Source organism: Xyrauchen texanus, chromosome 13 (assembly GCF_025860055.1).
Source record: "Xyrauchen texanus isolate HMW12.3.18 chromosome 13, RBS_HiC_50CHRs, whole genome shotgun sequence".
Taxonomy (NCBI): domain Eukaryota; kingdom Metazoa; phylum Chordata; class Actinopteri; order Cypriniformes; family Catostomidae; genus Xyrauchen; species Xyrauchen texanus.
In genome coordinates this window covers 28,818,907-28,840,950 of record NC_068288.1, presented here as the reverse complement: position 1 = coordinate 28,840,950, position 22,044 = coordinate 28,818,907, and the positions used below count along the sequence as shown (strand labels likewise).

General features: G+C 36.9%; 1 protein-coding gene across 3 annotated transcripts in view; it reads left to right on the top strand.

Annotated features, from left to right (window-relative positions):
- Positions 1-17,708: 17,708 nt before the first annotated feature.
- LOC127654394 (carboxyl-terminal PDZ ligand of neuronal nitric oxide synthase protein-like) overlaps positions 17,709-22,044 on the top strand; it is a 182,896-nt gene continuing 178,560 nt past the window's right edge. For 2 of the 3 annotated variants that reach the window (XM_052141547.1, XM_052141549.1), the window contains exons 1-2: positions 17,709-18,195; positions 18,431-18,502. In XM_052141547.1, the coding sequence (XP_051997507.1) occupies positions 18,091-18,195; positions 18,431-18,502 (177 nt within the window). In that variant the 5' untranslated portion in view covers positions 17,709-18,090. The remainder of the gene's footprint in view (positions 18,196-18,430; positions 18,503-22,044) is intronic. The other variant, XM_052141548.1, reaches the window with a different exon arrangement.

The window sequence follows — 22,044 nt, the reverse complement described above, 5'->3', positions numbered from 1 at the left end:
GCAAAGGAGCCAGCCAATCATAGCACAGGAAGAAACAGAGGAGATGCAAAACAAAGGTAATATTTATCAAAAAATTTGATGTGTGATGATCCTTTATCTTTTGTGATGTATAATAAACAAGTAACTGAATATTTTCTAGGGCTTTGCCTGCATGTCTGATATGTTTATTTGCATTTTGGATTTTCTTGAATGGCTTAATGCATGTGGAAAACAAAAGGAGATGTCTAGCAGAATATTATTATTAGGCACCATTCACTTTGACTGCATCTTTTTTTTCCCATACCATAAAAGTGCAAGATGAGACTGAACATTCTGACAAACATCTCCTGTTGTGTTCCACTGAAGAAAAAAAAAAAAAAAGTGATACAGGTTGGAAGCATGAGGATAAGAATATTTCCTATTTTTATTATTTCTGTTGCATGGTGACTGAGACTGAAAATGTTTTGTATTTCGTAGAAGGAAAACAAAAAGAATACAGGTTTGTAACAATAACATAATGACAATAATATAATAATATCATAACAAAATTATGACCCCCCCCCCATTTTTTTTCTATTTGTTTATTAGGATCAAATCACTCTTTTTTTCTTTTTTTTTTACATCTTCTATGGTAAATATTTTCATTTGCAAATGTCATGTTCTTCGTGTCAGCAAATGTCTTATTATTGCTACCATTATTCACCAGAGTGATCTGAACAAACAGCAATATCACAGCACATATTTATCAAGACTGACCTCTAAGACAGCATGGTGCCCTTAGGTCAAGGCAGAACCATATTCTTAGCTGTCAAATATCCGTTGCTTCCATGCTGTATTTAATTTCAGCTTGTCCCCAGTGCCCTAAAGAAACAAACCTGTGGCATAGCATACATTTTATTTATTAGGACTGCTACAAATGAAAAGCTAGCTGTGCTCAAGGCAAGTAAATGTTGTTCTCATCATACAAGTAATACATCTTTGGCTTAAAGAAATGTAATTCTCTTTACTTTAAGGCACTAGTATTATTATTTTGCACTGATACACTCACTCATGCCACAATTCCCTAAATGGAAAAAAAATCTAATTCAACTGCAGTCAAAGGACGAGGCCAAGTAAAAATTCTGTATTTATCTGGAGACAGGAAGAGACCCCTAATCACAGCAGGATGTAATTTAACACAAAATAATTACATTGCTGTTCCTACGTATAAGATCATAACAGCTCTGTGTTAAAACGAGTAGTGCCAAGATGTATTACTGGCCTACCTCACAAAGAAAATGAACACTGAAAAAAATATTTTAAAAAATGTGCTTAATGAGGTAACATCTAAATGAAATGATTTGATACATGTGAAAAATATGATTTAACATGACTGAATCAGCCTGAACACATTAGGTTACACAAACAAAGCTAATGTTAAGGGTTAGATCAGGTAGAAATAGCTCCTTGAGGTAACCATTTATCACTTTTTACATGTTCACTTTATGGTTTGAAATGAAACTTAAAGCAATACAATTTTCTAATTTTCCAATCACCAGGTTTTATTTTAAACAATGAAATGCATATTTCCTCATGAAACATGAAAAATAATCACGATATCATTACTCCACCTACCGAATGTTCTAGTTGAGATTCACTAAAGATTTAGTCACATTTTATCTTCCTCCTCACATAAGAAAGTATTTTTTTAAAACACATGTCATCCATCTTTATGCAGTTCAAACTGTTGACACAGCCATACAAATATTGAACATTCCCTATCAATAGCTCTGGTGAGTCTGCCTGGCGTGATCTAAAGCCAAACCCCCATCGTCACTGTGACATAAGACACAGAAAACCAAAGAAGTCAGCTTGTCATTCCAGATCATTCAACTGCATCTGCCTATAGTCCATATAAGGCACATATGAATGAACAATAGTGTAGACAAGGACAAAGTGAGAATGTGATAACCGAGCTCATATGAGGTCATATTCAGGGGAAAAGTCACCTCCCACTTGTATTCTCCAAATGTAGAGATGTGACTCAAAGCATGCTGGCTTTCAGGTCCATTGAGCTTTATCTAGATATCGGAAATGCTTTAGCTCAGATATTGACGTTTTATTTATTATGTTTTTTATTGATTATTCTCATTGCTGTTTCTTTCCCCCACAGCAGTTGTTTTCATTGCTAATTAAATTGTTATGTTATTTTGTCAATAACTTTATAATTAGCTGTTTGACTAAACAAATTCATCTTTAAACAGACACTCAAATCAAAAGACAAAAGAAAATCTCATTAGATATTTTCCCCATCGTCTCAGAATTGTTTATTCATTGCATATCAAATGATTTTTAAAGGGATAATTCACCTCAAAATAAAATGATGTCATCATTTACTCACTCTCAAGTTGTTCCAGTCACATATTGCTTTTTTTTTTTCATGGAACATGAAAGGGATATTAATCAGCCTTAGTCATAAATGTTTTTCATTGCATGTTTTTTCCATACAATGAAAGTGCAGACTGATCACACAGTGAAACAGTTGCTTTCACTAAAATAGTTTTGTGCTTACCAAAATTTGAAACACTGCCCCAATGACCAAAGCATTAAGAGTTGTTGGACGTAATGACATGTTTGAGCTCCACTTTCTGAGTGAAATTTCCACCACCGAATCAAGTTGTGAAGTGAGCTGTTTTCAGCTGAACAGCATGCAATACAGTGAAGAGGAATGCATATTTCATAAACTGAACCCTCCAACCCCAAATCCGAAACTTAACATCAGTGGAGTTAAATATAATGTTAAAGGGGGAAATTACGGCAGTCACTGATCATGCAGACACAATTAATTCCTGGTTTCAACACAGAACTTGAAATCTGGTCTCCCACGCTGCTGATGCAATGCACTTTCTGTCATGCAAAACAGGAAGGAAAATATTATTGAACCTTTGCAAAAATGTCTGATGGGAGATGATGCTTGTTAGTGACTTGGCACAATGTGTCCAATCCTAGGATATTTAAGTTCTTGGAAACAACATGCTGACTTCTCATGTGATCATGTTGGAAAATGAATGGTGACTGATGCAGTCCTTACATTCTGCCTAACTTCTCATTTTGTGTTCCACAAGAAGGTCATACAATATTGGAAAGACATGAGGATTCAATTATGAGATCTTTTTTGGGTAAACTAAGTTTTGACATCTCTTTATAAGTGCCTGCCAAATAATCAGACTGAGTTGCACTGCCTTTGATAAGCAAGTTGGTAAATAGCGGCTGTTACATACCTTCAAGTGTGTCTTTAGATTGCACATGTAGATGTTTAAAAACTGGATCTGCGCCTAGTACAGGGTGTACCAGAGGAAGGCTGCAAAAGACGGCAATTTCTGAAAATTGATGTCTGATGATAATGTTCACACCTTAGTAGCACAGGCTAATTAAAGGCAAACAGCCAACTTGTCTGGGGTACTGGCACTGGTATTGACATCTATTGATTTTTTCTCCTGAGATCTGTGGGTGTGCACGCCTGCCAAGTTCTGGTTCTTTGTTTACTATTTCGTACCATATGCGAAGATCCATCAAACACTTATTATTTGCAATGTTTACACTCCAATTGTTTGTGTTCAAAGCAAGAGGTCTGGGCAGGATCCAAATTGTGGTTAATTTCACATGAAGGAACTAGACCCTTTCCAGCTCAATATGTTGACCTCATCAACCCTTTTGAGTTCATACTACAATTGATGCAGAACTGGTGCATAGATCAAACAACCAGACTCAAGATGAAAAGCAATCCTGTGAGGTGAGATCATCACTCTTGTCTTGGCAGTGTTTAATGTCACTCTATATCTTTGTCTATCAAATCATGGAGAAAAACAGAATGGTTCACCCCAGAGTACTGTCATAGCAAATCAGTTCCAGCTGCTGCATTTACACAGGTGTCATGGTGTCCTTAGCTCATCGTGTAATTTCTCACCAAGAAATCAAATATGAACTAAGGATTCAGGGGCATGGTGATTCAGAAGGACCCAGGGATGCCGAGAGAAAAAGTTTGTTTATTAAATGAAAAACCAAAAGAGAATCCACAAGGCAAAAAATATTGTTCAGAGGGTGGAAAAAATAAAGTGTGATAAAAGTTCACGAGTTAAAGGGCAACACACGGAGAATACGTGAACCATCACAATACTAGCAACGAGTTGTGAGTGTATTTTACCCAGGTGAGCTTGGAACTGTAAGTCAACAGCTCTTGAGAGGCCACTCCAGATCCTGGTACTGGACAAAATCCAAGGCAATATGAGACCAGGGTTTCAAAGGGACCAGCAGCGGTTGAAGGAGCAGCGCAGGAGGCTGACTGGAAGACATGTTACTAGCACAAATGGGACAAGCCAAAAAAAACTCACGGACATCCCGTGCCATCGTGGGCCACCAGAACCACTGCTTAATCAATGCCTGAGTGCGAATCACTCCCGGATGACAGGTGAGATTGGATGAGTGGCCCCACTGACGGATGTAATTTCAGACTGCCCCAGGAACATGTAACAGGTTCCCTGGATACTCCACGGGAGTTTTAACGTCATGTAAAGCCAAGTGGACTTTGGCCTCAACTTGCCAAGCCACCACTAATTCCACTACAGAGAGTGGAAGAATGGTGTCCTGTGAAGCGGAGCTGCTCTCAGTTTCAGAAGAGCGAGAATGAGCATTGGGTTTTTGTTCTTTGAACCGGGTGACACGATAATACAAAGTAAATTCTGCAAAGATGAGTGCCCAGCAAGCCTGTCTGGAATTTAGTCCCTTTGCGGTCTTGATGTATTCAAGGTTCTTGTGGTCAGTCCAAACAATGAAAGGGACCCCCGATCCCTCCAACCAGTGTCACCACTTGCCCAAAGTCAGCCTGTCAACAGTAACTCACGATAACCAATATCGTAATTTCTATCCGATGGAGAGAGACGATGAGAAAATTAGGCACAGGGGTGCAACCTCCCATCCGAGGGAGACTTCTGGGACAAAACACCTCTGACCCGACCCCCAACGCATACACCTCCAGCACAAACTGACAAGACGGGTCAGGATTTATCAAGATGGGTCCAGAAATAAAGAAGCGCTTTATGTTTTGGAGCATAGCCTCAGCCTGCATTGACCAAACAAATTCTGTCTTGGTGGAGGTTAGATTCATCAGAGGTGTGGTAAACTGGCTAGAGTTCAGAATGAAATGCAGATAGAAGTTGGAAAACACCAGAAACCATTGGACCGCCTTGCGAGAGTCTGGGGTTGGCCAACTCTCAACAGCCTTGACCTCATCTGGGTACATTCAGATACCATCAGGCGAGAGGATGAACCCTAGGAATGAAACCGACTGTGCATGGAACTCGCACTTCTCCACCTTGATGAACAGTCAATTCTCCATCAGCCACTGAAGCAATGGCCTGATGTGCTGGACATGGTCATTACTGTCACTCGAAAAAAAATGTCGTCTAGGTACACAAACACGGATTGTTTGACCACATCTGTGTATGTCTTTTCATATATATACACACACACACACATACAGGTTTGGTGAGTAATGGAATACATGTAACAGGATTACATATTTAAAATACAAAATACAAGTAACTGTATTCCACTACAGTTACAATTTAAATAATTGGTCATTAGAAAGTATTTTGATTACTGATGAGATTTTTTTTGTTTTATTGTCATTTAATATTTAATCCTTTCAGATGGAAAACATTTATACATATAAATGATGTGATTGAAAATTTGAACAGTGGTGAAACACTTTCTTATGATGTGTTACATTCATACGAGCAAACAGAGCAGTACGTTTGAAGTAAGTTTGCAGCAGAAGAAATAGAAATAAACCTTGTGTAAATTGTCAGCTTTACGCTAAGCTAAAATACTATTTCTAGCCATTTTACATGCACGTTACCATTCACATTTTTTTATCAAGATAATTCACGTTGGATCATAATTTCTTTTTTCTAGTAAGACCTTTGATATTAGTGCAAAAATCACATTCTTGATAATAATTTTTTATTGTTTTCCTGTAACAATATCTAAAAACCCTTAAAACAAGATCAATTGTTTTAGAAACAACACTGCATAAGATATTTATGTTTTTCAGAGGATGTATTTTTAACATGTGTATTTTGTCTTACTGTACTGGCAGAGTTTTTATCGTCAAAACAAGTGAAAAAGTCTACAAATGCTGAAGAAGTAATGCAAAGTATTTAGAATACATTACTGACCTTGTCTAAATGTAATATGTTACCAATTTAATTTTACAGCATGTATTCTGTAATCTGTAGTGGAATAAATTTCAAAAGTAACCCTCCCAACCCTGTATGTGTGTATATACACATATACTGTATATATATATATATATATATATATATATATATATACATGTATGGCCCCATCAAATGCTGCTTTTTCCCTTTATTGCCATCAAAATAAAATCCCAAAGATATTTTTGTATCTTGTGTTGTTTCTTTACAACCCACCAGCTACATTTTTTATATGCTTTTGGTGATCCAATCACATGTGGTCAGCACTAAATACAGGTCTAAGCTGGGTCTAAAACATTTTGTGATCGGGTCAAAGAACACATACAAATGTGGTCAAAAACACATATGACCACATCACATTTGAGGTCTAAACACTAATCCATCCTGTATGCGTTCTGGCAGCAGCAAAGCACATCCCCTCAACTGTCAATTAACCACTGCGGTAAAACAAGAGTTTGTCGGTTATGAGTGGATTTAAAAGGAAATGTTTAAAAAGCTGATTCATACACAAATACAAGAACTTCACAGATCTTCTTCAGTGTGTCTGAAATCAACATGGACACTTATGAGAAGCACAAACATCTGCAGCTCAGGTTAATACATGTAATACGCTAAAACAACAGACAATTCTGTCCAAAATGTTGCTTTAAATGTTGTTTTAAATTTCAGATGAGTCTGGAAGAAATAGTGCACCTTTTTTCACGCATTTTGTCTTTTCTGAGTCCCTCCCCTCCAAATTCTATCACAGGTGGTCACAGATGATGCATTTAAGCAACCAGGTGTAAACAATGATGTGACTTGTGGTCATCTAACCACACAAGACTTAATATCAGGTTTAAACAATGTCTAAAAGTCTTTGTTGTAGTAACTTTAGGGCTTATTTAACCAGGAAACTGCTGTGATACACACAACAGTTTAAAAACCATTCATATATTTATGTAGCCGGTGGGTTGTAAATAAACACATAGGACACAAAATATGTTTTGGGATTTTACTTTGGCTGCTGTTCTTTAGAAAAAATTAAATTCGGGAATGAAATAAGGTACAATGAAATATGGTAGAGGCTAATGTTAAATGAAAATACAAACAGGGCATTAGCCTAACCATATGCTTCAGCATACATCACCTTAATACATACTTAAACATGCTTAAACACTCACAGTATTTATGCATTTAACCAGGCTTTAAGGACATGTACAACTGTTTAAAAGACTAGAATGCTCATTACACGTTTTCACATATAACATGTATTACACTTATTAATTATGCTGGAAAAGACTCTGGGCTATAAATCATTAAATAAGATATGATTAATACTAAATTTACATAACCATTCCTTGCACGTGTGCAGAAAACATGGTCAAACTTTTGAAGGATGTGCATCCTTCAAAAATATTCCATAACAAACACTCAGTTTTAATTTATGACTCTTGTGAACACATATTTAATGTGATTTTTCAGCATTCTGTGTGAAATGTTATATTTACCCAAAGTATTGTCAACCAATAAAAAAGCTGGGAGCTCTCTTGTACAATGTATGTTCTGACGTGTCTATTACAAGAAAGTGCCGGAAAGCAGGTGTTGCAAAATTCTGGTGTCGCAAAACCACTTTAAAAAACTTTAAAGAGGCCATGTCCGATATATGACTAGAGTTAAATTACATTACATTTCTCCATTTGGCTACATATAGATTTATATATTTTTCATTTTTTAACATATTTTTCCTAATTAAAAAGAAATGAACATTACTTTTGAAAAACAGGTTTTAAATCATGTGCACTCATATGACTGGGATAAGTGCATTTCAAGAATGCATCGATAACCATTGCTTTTGCGTGATGCGGCGCTTGGTGTCCAATGTGACTGCCATTTCAGCCAGTGCAACATAAAACTAAAAATTAATATGTACCTTTAAAGCACCTTTAAAGTCCAAAACAACACACTGTGTCCATGCTTTTAAGGCAATAGAGACTTATATTTGTCCTCTTTTTTTATGCTAAAGTTAGCCCATCAACACTGCTTTTATGCACTGCCTTGTGAGCACATTTCTTCTTGAATGAGAGGCAGGTGCTGTTCGGGGAGAGGGGGGCTTAGTCTCATCAGTGCCCAGATAAACTCTGCTTCTGAGAGAGAAAAACACAGTGCTGGACACTCAATAAGCATCTTACTGAAAGAGCTCAATAAAATGCTATGGCCAGACAACTAAATAACAGTCTTCCATTGTCAATGCACAAACTGGATTGAACAGTCAATCAAGCTTTGCAGTGCATCGGTGTATTTGTCATAAGTGGATAAGAGTGTTCTGGCTTTTCTGATTGTTCTGTTATTCTGTGGGTCCAAGCGATGTTTTTGGTCACATCTGTGATAGATTGGAACTAATTGTTCCAAAAGTAGCTTCAGAATAATGGTTGCTGATTGGAAATGGTGACACATTTTTACTCATGCTTGTCAGAGGTCAATACCCCATTGTGTGATGACACACACATATACTGACATACAAAACAGTAGAGGCATCAGTCCTTCGCTTCTTACACTGTGATCTCAGTCATATGATATGGTGAAATATCCGTACCCTTTTTTTTTTTATTAAATTAGAAACTATTAATACAACGGCATGTTTGAACGATTTTATCTGTGTCATTTCACATTAATTTAAAGTGCAATGCTATGAAATGGAGCAACATGCTGATAAGAATTAATTAAAAAAAACAATAGATCCCATTGGAATACTAGGTCTAAAGTTCAACCGCTACTTATCTTTTGTATTTCAAAGACTGATGCCTTTACTCAAGACAGAAGATAAATGCATTGTAAAACAGGTGCCAGGCAAACTAACCTTACTCTGTAACACACCTGACATTACGTAATGTTTATGGCCATTTACGACCCTTTCTCTCAATGGAAAAACGACTAAATGGATTGTAATCTCATGGGTGATAGGAAGTTGACCTCAATTTAGTTTAATTTTCTTTGAAATATTGACATGAAATTGATTGTGACTCTTATAATTTGGTGATAATAACTGATTGATAAATGATTTTTTTCTCTTCAAATTGGGATGCAAACTGCTTTTTAATACTTGTTTTCTATCCCAGGAAGCACGTTGTCAGTTGATTCCACAAGACATTAAAATAATGGCAAACAAACAAGCCCTTTTGTCCCCCAAATGTCCAAGAGAGTGAGAAAGCCTTTGGCCTATATGAGGGAGCATGTGTGAGGAATTAATGTGGCCATGTCTGTTAGCGGTAACATAAATAAACGTGGAGCAACGTGCCAGGCAGCACACAGAGTGAGGTACATATTTGGCCAGATGGAGTTTAAGGGCCCATTGCCTCCTTTCATCTTAGACTTGGATTATGTATGCTTATGTGTGTTTTTGGAAGCCATGCAAAATGTCTGATTTTACTTGTGTGCCTTGCTCAAAAGACTGAAGAGTTTATCAGAGAGATACAGACTGTTCCCAACAATCAGTACATCTTTAGCACCCTTCAAAAACCGAGAAGAAAAAGGTTACAACCGATTCAGTCTTCATCACTGCTCAATAGAGAGGCTGATTACACCTGTTGACAGAGATCTTTAACCTCAAGTGTTACAAAATCGCATTGTGTTCCTCCGCACTCTACCGCCACACATTGTTTCATTAAGGGATTGCACTGCAAAATTTGAACTAAATTGCTGATTAAATTGGTTCTTGGCTGTGATTAACCATGTCATTACACTGAAAGAACAATTGTGTTTTTGAGTGAAATCAAGACTGCCAAGATAATTACAATCTTTTTTGTATATTTATATGGAGACATTAAACCATTTCTAAGGTTTAAATACGTCTGAATTAGTTTATAGGTTTGAAATCATGAGAAATTCTCTGTGTTTGCATTATGTCATTTATTTCATAATCTTTCAAGCCCCTGACAGTTGCTCCCTCCATCTTAATGGTAATGTTCTTTAGGGCAGGTTTCGTCTACGCTATTAGTGGTGTGAATTGAAATGGCAGCAAATGCATCAGATAGTAATTGATATTTTAGACTATGACCACGTTGACCCAGAGTGTCAGTCCGGTAAAGTTGGAAATATATTCACAGATTCGGATCAATAACTAATTACAGAAACGCTGTTGAAATATAAACGACGCCTCTTTCCAACCGTAGCAATGCAGACAAAGAGCTACAACCCCATTTTCATCAAAACGAGCCTTCATCCGAGCTGGACAAATTACATTGATTTTTTACTATACGCGAAGCCGGCTGAGATCCGCAGGGACCATCTGCAAAGTGCAAAACCGAAAAGCGATACTAAAAAAATATTCAATAACTTCGCTGTTACACGTAAGTGTCACCAAATTTTGTTCACACATCAGTGGTTTCCTGCTGGCTATAGCTTACTACAACACTTAGTTTGGAAAAATGTGCTTTTGCATAAAGAATTGTTGTATAACCAGCAGGAGACCACTGATGTGTTAACTGAATTTGGTGACACTAGAATGTGTAAGTGAAGTTATTGTATATTTTTCCTAATAAAAAAATCCTCAAAATTATGCAAAATCTAATTTTTCCAAACTAAGAATTGTAGTATAACCAGCAGGATACCACTGGTGTGTGAACTGAATTTGGAAACTGAATTTGACACTACAATGTGTAATAGTGAAGTTATTGAATATTTGTACAGTATCGCTTCTCGGTTATGCACTTTGCAGATGGTCCCTGCGGACTTACCGGCATCGAGTATAGATCAATGTAATTTGTCCAGCTCTGAGGAAGGCTCGTTTTGATGAAAGGGAGGTTGTAGCTCGTTGCCTACAATAGCCTACTACGTTTATGTTACAAATTAGTTATTGGTCTGGGAAGTTCGAATCTGTGAATATATGTCCAACTTTACCGGATTGGTGTAGACATATAGGCTAATCGGATATTGTGATATTCCTTTATTAAAAAAAATATTGCATTTCGCCCAGCTGTTTTATAAACAAAATCAATACATTGTACACTTTCCGTAAAGGGGGAAAAATAACTGCACAACTCAAAATACAAGCTTTTGGCCAATGTTTCAATAAATAAACTTGCATTTTGAGTAGTATTTTAATTTAATCCTTCATATATTTATGCAATCACTTCTACATGTAGGCTATTAGGTGTGCATTCCCTCAATTGTGTTTTCAAATGAACTCTTTCAGTAAGGCATTTAAATTAGACATTTAGACCCTAATGAAGGATTTAATCTGCTCCATAGCGCAAGTCCACATTCGGTGCACTGTAAGGTGGGCACAATTTAATTTATTTATTTTTGTTTATTTCCTTTTGCCGTGCAGGCTTTTTTGTTTGTGAAATAGCCCACCAGCCGCTTTTAAATAGTACAATTTGTGTTATCCTGACTTCCTGTGTTAAAGGAATAGTTCACCCAAAAATGAAAATTCTCAAATAATTGACTCACCCTTATGCCATCCCAGATATGTATGACTTTCTTTCATCTGCTGAATTCAAATTAAGATTTTTTTTTTTTTAGGAACTTTTCAGTCCATTCAATGCAAGTGAATAGGTGCCAACATTTTGAAGTTCCAAAAATCACATTAGTCAGCATAAAAGTAATCCATAAAAGTGGTTAAATCAATGTCTTCAGAAGCTAAATGATAGGTGTGGGTAGTAAAAACGTAATTTTTACAATAAATTCTCCTCCCTGCTCAGTTAATCTCCACTTTAACTTTGCATGCATATTATTATTTAATAATATGCATGCATATTCCTATTGTGCAGGGAAAAGATCTCTAGCAAAAAATATTTAAATATTGATCTGTTTCTCACCCACACCTATCATGTCTCTTCTGAAGATATGGATTAAAACACTGGAGTCATATGGATTACTTTTATGATGCCTTTATGTGCTTTTTGGAACGTCAACATTTTGGCACCCATTCACTTGCATTGAATGGACCAAAAGAGCTGAGCTAAAAATCTTAATTTGAATTCAGCAGATGAAAGAAAGTCATACACATCTGGGATGGCATAAGGGTGAGTCAATTATTTGAGAATTTTCATTTTTGGGTGAACTATAACTTTAACACAGGAAGTCAGGATAACACACATTGTGCTATTTAAAAGCGGCTGGTGGGCTATTTCACAAAAAATAGCTAAACGACGACCATTAGCCTACCTGACTGTGTAACAGCTTCTTCCGCCAAGCCATCAGACTCCTCAATACTCAGAGACTAGTTTGACACACACGTGTCCTGAGTTGCACTTTAATTACTGTCACTTTATACCTGGCTGCTACTTCATTAACTGCTGTGTGCATAGAACACTATCACATAGTATGTTATGTTTACATTTGGCAATTTTAGAAACTATCATCTTTTTGCACTACTGGGTACTGGTCGGCGCTGCACAATGTGACACTCGACAAAATAAAAGGTCTGCATCCCAGTAATGCGATTATGGTTTAAATATGTGTTTAAAGGTGGACCAGAGTAAAAAAGAAAAAACAAGTCTGGGTTATTTCAGCTGGAACTGATGGCAATCATTTTAATTGATTTACAAGCTACTGATTGGTAATGTCTGTAGTACCAGAACTGCAGCTACAGGGACCATCATGTGAGTAGAGTAAAAAATTATAAAGGTCAGCACGGTAAAGGAAATTGTCATGACTCTGAATGACTAATATTGCCACAACTCGAATGACTAGTCTTTGTTTCTGCACGTACCATTTGTATTTATCTATATAGATAAGATCCACCAACAAAGGCAGTTTAAAAACATTCCACTCCTTTATCAAAATAAGGGCATCATCCTAAGAAATGTTGATAGATTGTGGAAATTATGTCATTATAGGAGAGGGACTTTGTTGCTCTACCTTTTTAGCACAGCTTCTTTACGGAAAATATTCTATCAATGAATAATATTATCTATATAAATTGCACATTTGTTCAGATGAGTCTTCAAAAAAGCTGGTTCCAAGTGTACGTAAATATTCAATTTGTTAATAGCAGAACATCAGTGACACTCTGTGGCAAAGATGGCAACTGCAGCCTTTTCTGTACTGGTTTCCTCACTTATCTGAGATTACCCATAAAACTAATCTTGAATACTGTTTAGATATTTGGCCTTGGCTGCAATAAAACATCTAATTTATTGAGGCCAAGTTGATAAGCCATCTTTAGTATGTCATTCCCTTGGATGCTTTGCTGCTCAAATGAAACACAGCAATGAGTCTTTGACCAAAGGCAAGGCCACATTATATCAAGGGCAGTGTGTCAAAATGTGACATTTTGATTACATTTTACCTTGATGTGTCCAACCATAGATTCATGGTTGTTAGTTTGTTGTTTGGCAGCCTTGTTATAAATTATTAAAATCTGTTCCCCTGCCTTTGCCCTGTGCTTGTATTCTCGCCAATTCACAGAGAAGACTTCAGCAAGCATGCATAAAAAATATTACATAAAAAAAAATAAAAAAAAATGTAACCTTAGTGGCTGATCTAAATCAATACAACCTGGAACACTTTTATTGTAATAATGTAGGTTAAAGGCATAAAGAAGAACAGTTATCACCATCATTATTATTCCACAGTCTGCTTTTCTTCCTTTTATATGGTTTAATCGTACACAACTAATATACAAAAAAAAGCTTTGTTCCTTTTATCCAGAGTTGCCAGTTGTGATATACTGTATGTACAGTATATAAAATGTGTATATAGAGTTAGTCCATTGCATGTTTATAGTGTTAGTTTTAGTGCCTGGAACATACAGTAACAATATTTACGTTATAATATTGTGGCAGGGCGGAGGGCGGGGCCGGGTCGTGATCCTACACACCCGGTCCCGTATTAGGCTAATCAAGCCTCAGAGAGGGATAAAGGTTGACTGCAGAGGATCGTGCGGGAGAGAGAGGTAGTTTACGGACATGTCCGTCATGTGTGTGTTTGTTTTAAGTTTCTCATTACAATATTATTTATATCGTAAAGCCAGTTCTGGCCTCCTCCTTTCCATTGATCCCTTTACAAATATATTTCAAGTAAGCTCTGTTTAAATGTATGGGTTATAAAATGTGGCTATTTTGCATATTATGATACAATTAAAATAGATGTTTCTATTCATTCTTTTTATTTTTACATTTAAGATATAATATATATATACATATATATATATATATATATATATTATTAAATATATATTAAAAATAAAAATATATATATTAAAATGTTTTGCTCTGGCATGATCAACAGAGAGCTCATCATATACACCGATCAGCCACAATATTAAAGCCACCTGTCTAATATTGTGTATGAATATTGTGCCGCCAAAACAGCACCATCCCGCATCTCAGAATAGCATTCCGAGATGCTATTCTTCCCTCCACAATTGTATAGAGGGGTTTTCTGAGTTACCGTAGACTTTGTCAGTTCAAACCAGTCTGGCCATTCTCTGTTCCTCTCTCATCAGCAAGGCATTTACGTCCACAGAACTTATGCTCACTGGACGTTTTTGTTTTTGGCATCATTCTAAATTCAAGAGATGTGCCTGAAAATCACACGAGATCAGCAGTTACAAAATTACTCAAACCAGCCCGCCTGGTACCAACATTCATCCATGCAATTATCTAATCTGCCAATTGTGTGGCAGCAGTGCAGTGCATAAAATCATGTGGATATGGGTCAGGAACTTAAGTATATTTGTACATCGACCATCAGAATAGGGAAAAATGTGATTTCAGTGATTTTGACCGTGGCATAATTGCCAGATGGGCTGGTTTGAGTATTTCTGTATCTGCTGATCTCATGGGATTTTCACACACAACAGTCTCTAGAGTTTACTCAGAATGGTGCCAAAAACAACAACAACAACTTTTGGACAATGGCCTGGTGTCAAGAAGGGCAGCAAAGAAGCAGCAAAGAAGCTACTTCTCTCCAAGAATAACATCAAGGACAGACTGAAATTCTGCAGGAAGTACAAGGATTGGACAGAAGACTGGTGCAAAGTTATTTTCTCTGATGAAGCCACCTTCCGACTGTTTGGGACATCTGGAAAATCGATAGTCCGGAGAAGAAAAAGTGAATGCTACCATGAGTCCTGCATCATGCCAACAGTGATCCATGTGTGGGGTTTCTTTTCATCCAAGAGAGTGGGCTCTCTCACAATTCTGCCCAAAAACACTGCCATGAATAAAGAATGGTATCAAAACGTCCTCCAAGAGCAACTTCTCCCAATGATCCAGGAACAATTTTGGATCAGTGGCCAGGCAACTCCCATGATCTTAATCCTATAGAGAACCTATGGTCAATCCTGAACGGCGAGTTGACCAGCAGAAGCCCACAAACTGTGATCAACTCCGAGCACTAATAAGGCAAGAATGGATCGCCATCAGTCAGGATTTGGCCCAATAGCTGATATCCAGCATGCCGGAGCGAATTGCAGAGGTTATGATGAACAAGGGTCAACACTGTATATATTGCCTTTAAAACTCAATTGAAATGCTTATCTTTGTTTTCCAGTATACCATAGAAACATGTGAAAAAAATAATCTACAAATACTGAAGCAGCAAACTATGCAAAACACAACATTTATTTCACTGCCAATACTTTTGGCCATGGCTGTATATGTGCCAATGCTAAATATTAAAATAAAATTACAAAACTACTTTATCTTTGTAAACTTAACCTCATGAAAAGCCAACAGAGATGTAGGCTACAAACAAATATGTCACCTTGTCTACAGCTTCTTTGTTTTTGTACAAGGGTGTTTACATAAAGGCCCTCTGTGTGGAAAGTTCTGATCCTGTTTCTGCAGCTAATGTGCCCCAAATTCCTAGGGAATTGCTTCATTATTAATTCAGCATAAGCAGCTTGCTCTGTCTGACTGTCTGTCTGTCTGTCTGTCTGTCTGTTAGGAGGTTTGCAGAACGATTTAGTCTTACCAAATGAAAGACTCTAAATAAGGATCCAGTGGTTCCTGTAAGTCAGTGAGGGAACAGGGAGTTGATCCAGTATTACTGCGATCATCAATGCATTTAACAGAATACAGTTAATGTCTTTGTCACTGATAAAAAATTATAATAATACATAAATAAATAAAATAAAATTGTTGGGGCACTATGTTTTTATTTAAATAAATAAATAACACTGAAAATGAGTAACAACTAAGTAGGCACACCATAAATTTCCTATTGGATGTAACTCTACAGCAACAGCAGACTGCACAAGCACTTTCTGTCAATTCAAGTGCTTTTCACTATCTGAAGGCAATTTGATGAAACATAAAAATGCCTACTGTCATTTATCACCAGTTAATCACCAATAAATAATACTTTCCTTAAAAAAACTTTCCCAAACATACATATGTAAAATAAAATAAAGTTGATAGGTAAGGCATTAAAAGACACTTGAGGAAACAAGAGGCAAACCTTGACAGATTACATCGCAAAAGTAAATGGATTTTATCTACATAAAATCTTTTAATTATTTTACTTTTTAAAAATATAGACGTGAAAAAGGAAATAGCAAAAGTGTTGTGTTCACTGAAAATTGTTCATTGAAAATTGTTTTGAGGAGACAGTTTTAAGGAAAATTCTGTGTTCAGTTCAAGGTAAGCTCAATTGACAGCATTTCTGGCAATTTTGATTACCACAAAAAATTATTTTGACTTGTCCCTTCTTCTGTGAGGCATGGAAGTGAATGGGGCCAATGCGTAAATGATGAAATACTACCTGTTTCTAAAATATAGCTACAAGATGTAAACATATGTGTGTTAAAGTTATTTTAATGTGATAAAATAGCTTAATACCCTTTTCTGTATAAAGTTATATCCTATATAACAACTTCGTTGACATGATGATGTCAGGGCATAAAACCCTAAATCCCTAAACAACTGATTTAAACATCTCGACAGCTCAAATAATACCCAAGTTTTAACAGAAGAATAATGTAAGTTATTTAAAAAATAAAATAAAATAATAATATATATATATATATATATATATATATATATATATATATATATATATATATATATATATATATATATATATATATATAAACGTCACATTTCTGTCTTTAAACCATCCAAAAATTGGCCTCATTCACTTCCATTGTAAGTGCCTCAAATCAAGTGACCTTGATTTTTGCGTTTTTTTTTTGTTTTTTTTTAAAAGGGGAGACAAGTCCAAATTTGTATTTACTATTATTATTATTTTATTAATTTAGTTATAATTTTTGTAAAAAGTCTGCCCACTGTGTATCTGACATGAAAATGCAATGAAAATGAAACAAAACAAGCTGCCAATTTGCCACAGCTGCCCATTGTGTGCCGATTCTGTCGAAACCTGCCACTAGGTGCCACCCTCCGCTCTCCGTTAAACCAGCGCTTGAATGTAAAGCGAGGTGTTTTTCTCCTCCTCCAAAACCTGTGATGAAGCCGTGTTCCAATGAAAGCAGGTGGAATTCCCCCTTTCAGCCAATGGCTCTCTTCCCTCGTAACAATCGTTTCGAAAAGGATGCGTGGGCACGGTTATGGCGCTGGTGTGAAGTTGTTGGAAATTGACATGCCCAGGAAGCAGGATTTAAGTACTACAACACCATTTAGGACTACCCGCTGGAATGGGAACAACTCAGCAGATTACTAATATTTGGACACAGGCACCTTAAACCAGACGGGGAAATACACACGTTTTGCGACTGCGGACTGTAGAGAGTGATTTCTTCAAAAGTTGCTCCGTCAGATGCTATAGCACGCGTGAGAAATAAGAGTAACCTCGGGCTTAAAACAGACATGGAACGCAAGAGTTAGACTTAGACCTTACACCACCAAACTGTTGACTTCTCCTCGAGCTGTTTTTGTTTTTAACTGTGGCGAAAGACGTATCAGAAATAGTCACCATGCCTGCCAAAACAAAATATAATTTAGTCGATGATGGGCACGATTTGCGGATTCCTATGCATAACGAGGAAGCATTCCAACATGGAATTAATTTCGAGGCAAAGGTAATTTCCTCTTACGTTACCTTTATCAGCAACATATTTATGCGTTTTAACTACCACTAAAGCTGCATTTGCTGTGTTGCAAATCCTGTTTAAAGTTGTTGTGCCACTTGTTTACATTCCATATAGCAGTCAGTTAAGCAGTCGTGCGTGGATTTTCATACCATATTTCTTTCACTAAGCTTAACTTGTCGACATGTTGTCTAATATATTCAATGTTCTTGGCTTTGATTTCCAGTATATCGGTAGTCTGGATGTGGCTCGACCCAATAGCCGTGTGGAGATTGTTGCGGCCATGAGGCGGATAAGGGTGAGATTTATGGTTCTATAGTTCTAAAGTTGAGTGAATGTAAACTTTCCAGAATTCAGTATTTATAGATTTCGCAGTGTTTTGAAAATCTTGGTATTCTGAAACATTACGACACGAGTTGGGGGCCGTTCACACAGAATGCATTTTTCGCCTCCGCTCTTTTCAGTTGTTGTCCTATGTAAACATGTGTTACATGGATGTTTTTGACGGTTGAGCCGCGTTTTTTAACGCGTTTTTAAACTTCAGCTGTTAAAGATGCGTCTCAGGACACGTCCGTCGTCCGTGGCGCTGCACCTAGCTTTTTCTTAGCGCAAGAACATGTTCGGTGTGAACGGCCCCTAAGCCTCTAATGTTCCGCACTGGTGGTCTTCATGCCTCGAGGAACAATCAAAATACAAAAGCCAGACCGATCAATGAGCAAATTGTTTACAAAATGAAAGAGTGGATATTGATAGCCCTGTCATATGTGCCAGTCCTGTCATTTATGTTGCCTTTGGCATAACCGCAGTGTTTTTGAATGTTCACGTGTAAATAGAGAAGGGCTCTTTTAAGTGGAGTGCTCGTTTTGGCGCCCATCAGCCATGCTGGGATGTGAATGCACTGGCTTCCAATGTGGCTAGACCTCCCTTGCCTGGAGAAAGATATCCTCCAACATGTGCTTTGCTGACATTATTTTTGTCATGGTCTTCAAACACACATATTTTGGTATATCTATCCAAATGTTCTTACAAATCTCTGCAATGAAACCGGTTGATTTGAAATGTTCATACATGTAGTAAAATTGTTGGGCTCTCATCAGGTCTTGCCACTGCAGAAAGCCCACTGTCCACTTATAACGACATGTTAAAAAATGAGTTATGATACTTTTCGATTTACAGACACATTAGGAAAAAAATTGTTTCTTTCCCTTATGATATTGTAATTTCCTTCCTGCGACTGGTTTACAAACCTGAGTGTGATCTTGAAGGCAGCCAGATATTATCAGTTAGCTGTATTAACTACACTACTTAAAATGTAAAACACTATTTCATTGTTGGCAGAGAGGTGGGCACCTGGCTATTGCAGTCACAATGATCATTATTTTAGTTCTAAGGAGGTAAAGCCATGGTTTGAAAGTAACAACTGAAATGCAATGTCCTCGTTTCCAGAGTGGCAGCACGCACCAGGTGCACTGTGCAAATTATTCTGTTAACCTTTTCAGTGTGCTGGACCCCCTGTGATGGTTTGGCAACTGCAGCTATTACTGGCAAAGGTCAGCTATATGCATGCATTTAAAGAAGGGAAATACTGCCAGTGTGTTAAAGATTAAACACACACACACACACACACACACACACACACACACACACACACACACACAGTGTAACATACAGAAAAATGACCCTATTATGGTGGTCAAGTAGTGTGTTTTCTTTTTCTTATAGTTCAGCCAACCACAACATTGTTCGACTTGCATGAGCTTGCTGCACTGTAATTGATTTATTTTATTGAACCCCGTATAAATATATATTTTTTTAGAATATGGACCTTATTTAATAGAATCTTCAGGGAAATCCAATAAGTATGTTGTCAAACGTGATCCTACTTGTTTGGTTTCAATTTAAGCCTTATTTCCTATATTTATTTATTTTTGCCCAAAATCTGCAAGCTTATTTTCTGTTTATTACATTCTATTGTTTATTGCTATTGTATACTATTTGTAAAACAGAAAATATCAATTTGCATTGTCACAGCATAGCATAACAGACATCTCCAAAAAACAGTTTTTATTGTAGTTAACTTTGGACTGTTGGACATTTGATGTGAAAATCGAATGAAAAGAAGAGTTGGTTCATACCGCAGAATGTGTAGCTGAATTTACTCTAGTTCACTACAGTGCTGAATGCAATTAAATGGCTCCTTACAGTGCTTCATGCATGTTCTCTTGGTATTTCTTATTTTAGAATCATATGTGCTATCTATAAATGAAAGGAAAATCTTAAAATGGCTGTTGGAAATAGTTTCTGTTTAGTCTACCTTTGATCTTAATTGCCATCACCCTGATAAAGGAGCATGAGGTCAGGATTCTTAACAGCGAAGAAAAGAAAACCAATTATATGTGAATACATAAGTCAGTGTAACTTAAATCAGATAGTATTGTAAGATTTAAAAAATGACATTGAGATGAGAGAAAATTATCACCTTTTGATGTTTTGGTCAAAAGTTTAGTTTTAGTGCAGGAAGTGGTGATTTGGAGTCTACTGGGCCATTAAAAGCATGAAGCCAACAATCACTGGGAAATTCCACCACACCCAGATTCTTTACATGAGAAAATTATCTGGAGAGATAAAAAGTGAGAAGGAAAAAAAGATATAAAAGAGAAAAAACAATAGTCTTTTTTTAAATGTCTGTATTTTGTAAAATGTATTAAAGTGCATTAATAGGATTGAGTCATTCAGGATTGAGGATTTAGATCTTTCTTAAATTTGGAAGGGAATTAGTTACATTTATGCATTTGGCAGACGCTTTTATCCAAAGCGACTTACAGTGTACTTATTACAGGGTCAATCCCCTGGAGCAACCTGGAGTTAAGTGTCTTGCTCAAGGACACAATGGTGGTGGCTGTGGGGATCGAACCAGCAACATTCTGATTAACAGTTATGTGCTTTAGCCCACTACGCCACCACCACTACGCACCAGACTAGATGTATTTGGGAAGGATTTTTATTAGAAGATCATTCCTTTCCAGTGTTTCCCACAGGATTTTGTGAGACTGTGGTGGATGGAACACGGAACCTTTAGTAAGAAAATGTTGGACCTCAGACCCTCTAGGGGGGTACGGGGGCATGGTCCTCCATAAGAAAATGTTGTACCTTTTATAGTTCAATGCATCTGTCTGGTGCACTTTGAGAGCAAAATTAAGAGTCTAGATCTATGAAGAACTTTGTGCTCTTGTAAACAACTTTGTGCTCTAGTAGTAAGTTAATCAAGACAGTAAAAAACCACACGAAGGATGTTCCGTTTTCAGTCAGGGACTGTTAAGACAGTAAGCGCTTGTGTCAGTGCCCACATAGGGCTTCAGCCACCCCTTGAATTCAGGGATTAACTCTCATTCTTTTCTATACTCTTGTGAGTATATTTTAGAGTGTGACACGTTAGCTATTTTTTGAATCTGTGTGTGTAATGTCTAAGACTATGTGCATTTGTATTTTTATTTGTATTGTGTGTGTATATAAGTTTAAAGCTTATTATGCGTTTGAATAAAATACAATGTTCAGAGTGTTCAGAAACGGGAATGAACATTGATATTGAGTGATAAGTGCATGAGAAGAATACAAATCTAATTAAATGGTCAAATTAAATAGTTTAAATTAAAACAAAGGAGGGGCAAACAAAGGTCTGCTATGTCTATGTCTGCTGCTTTGAGGTCAACTGAATGTGCTGCTCCTCTCTGCCACTCACTGAACAGAGTAGACACAGAGAGGTGTGCCTGCATCGGGAAAGCAAGACCTTGCATTCATGGGGCAGTACTGGCGACTCCTACAGATAGTAGCTAAGATTTG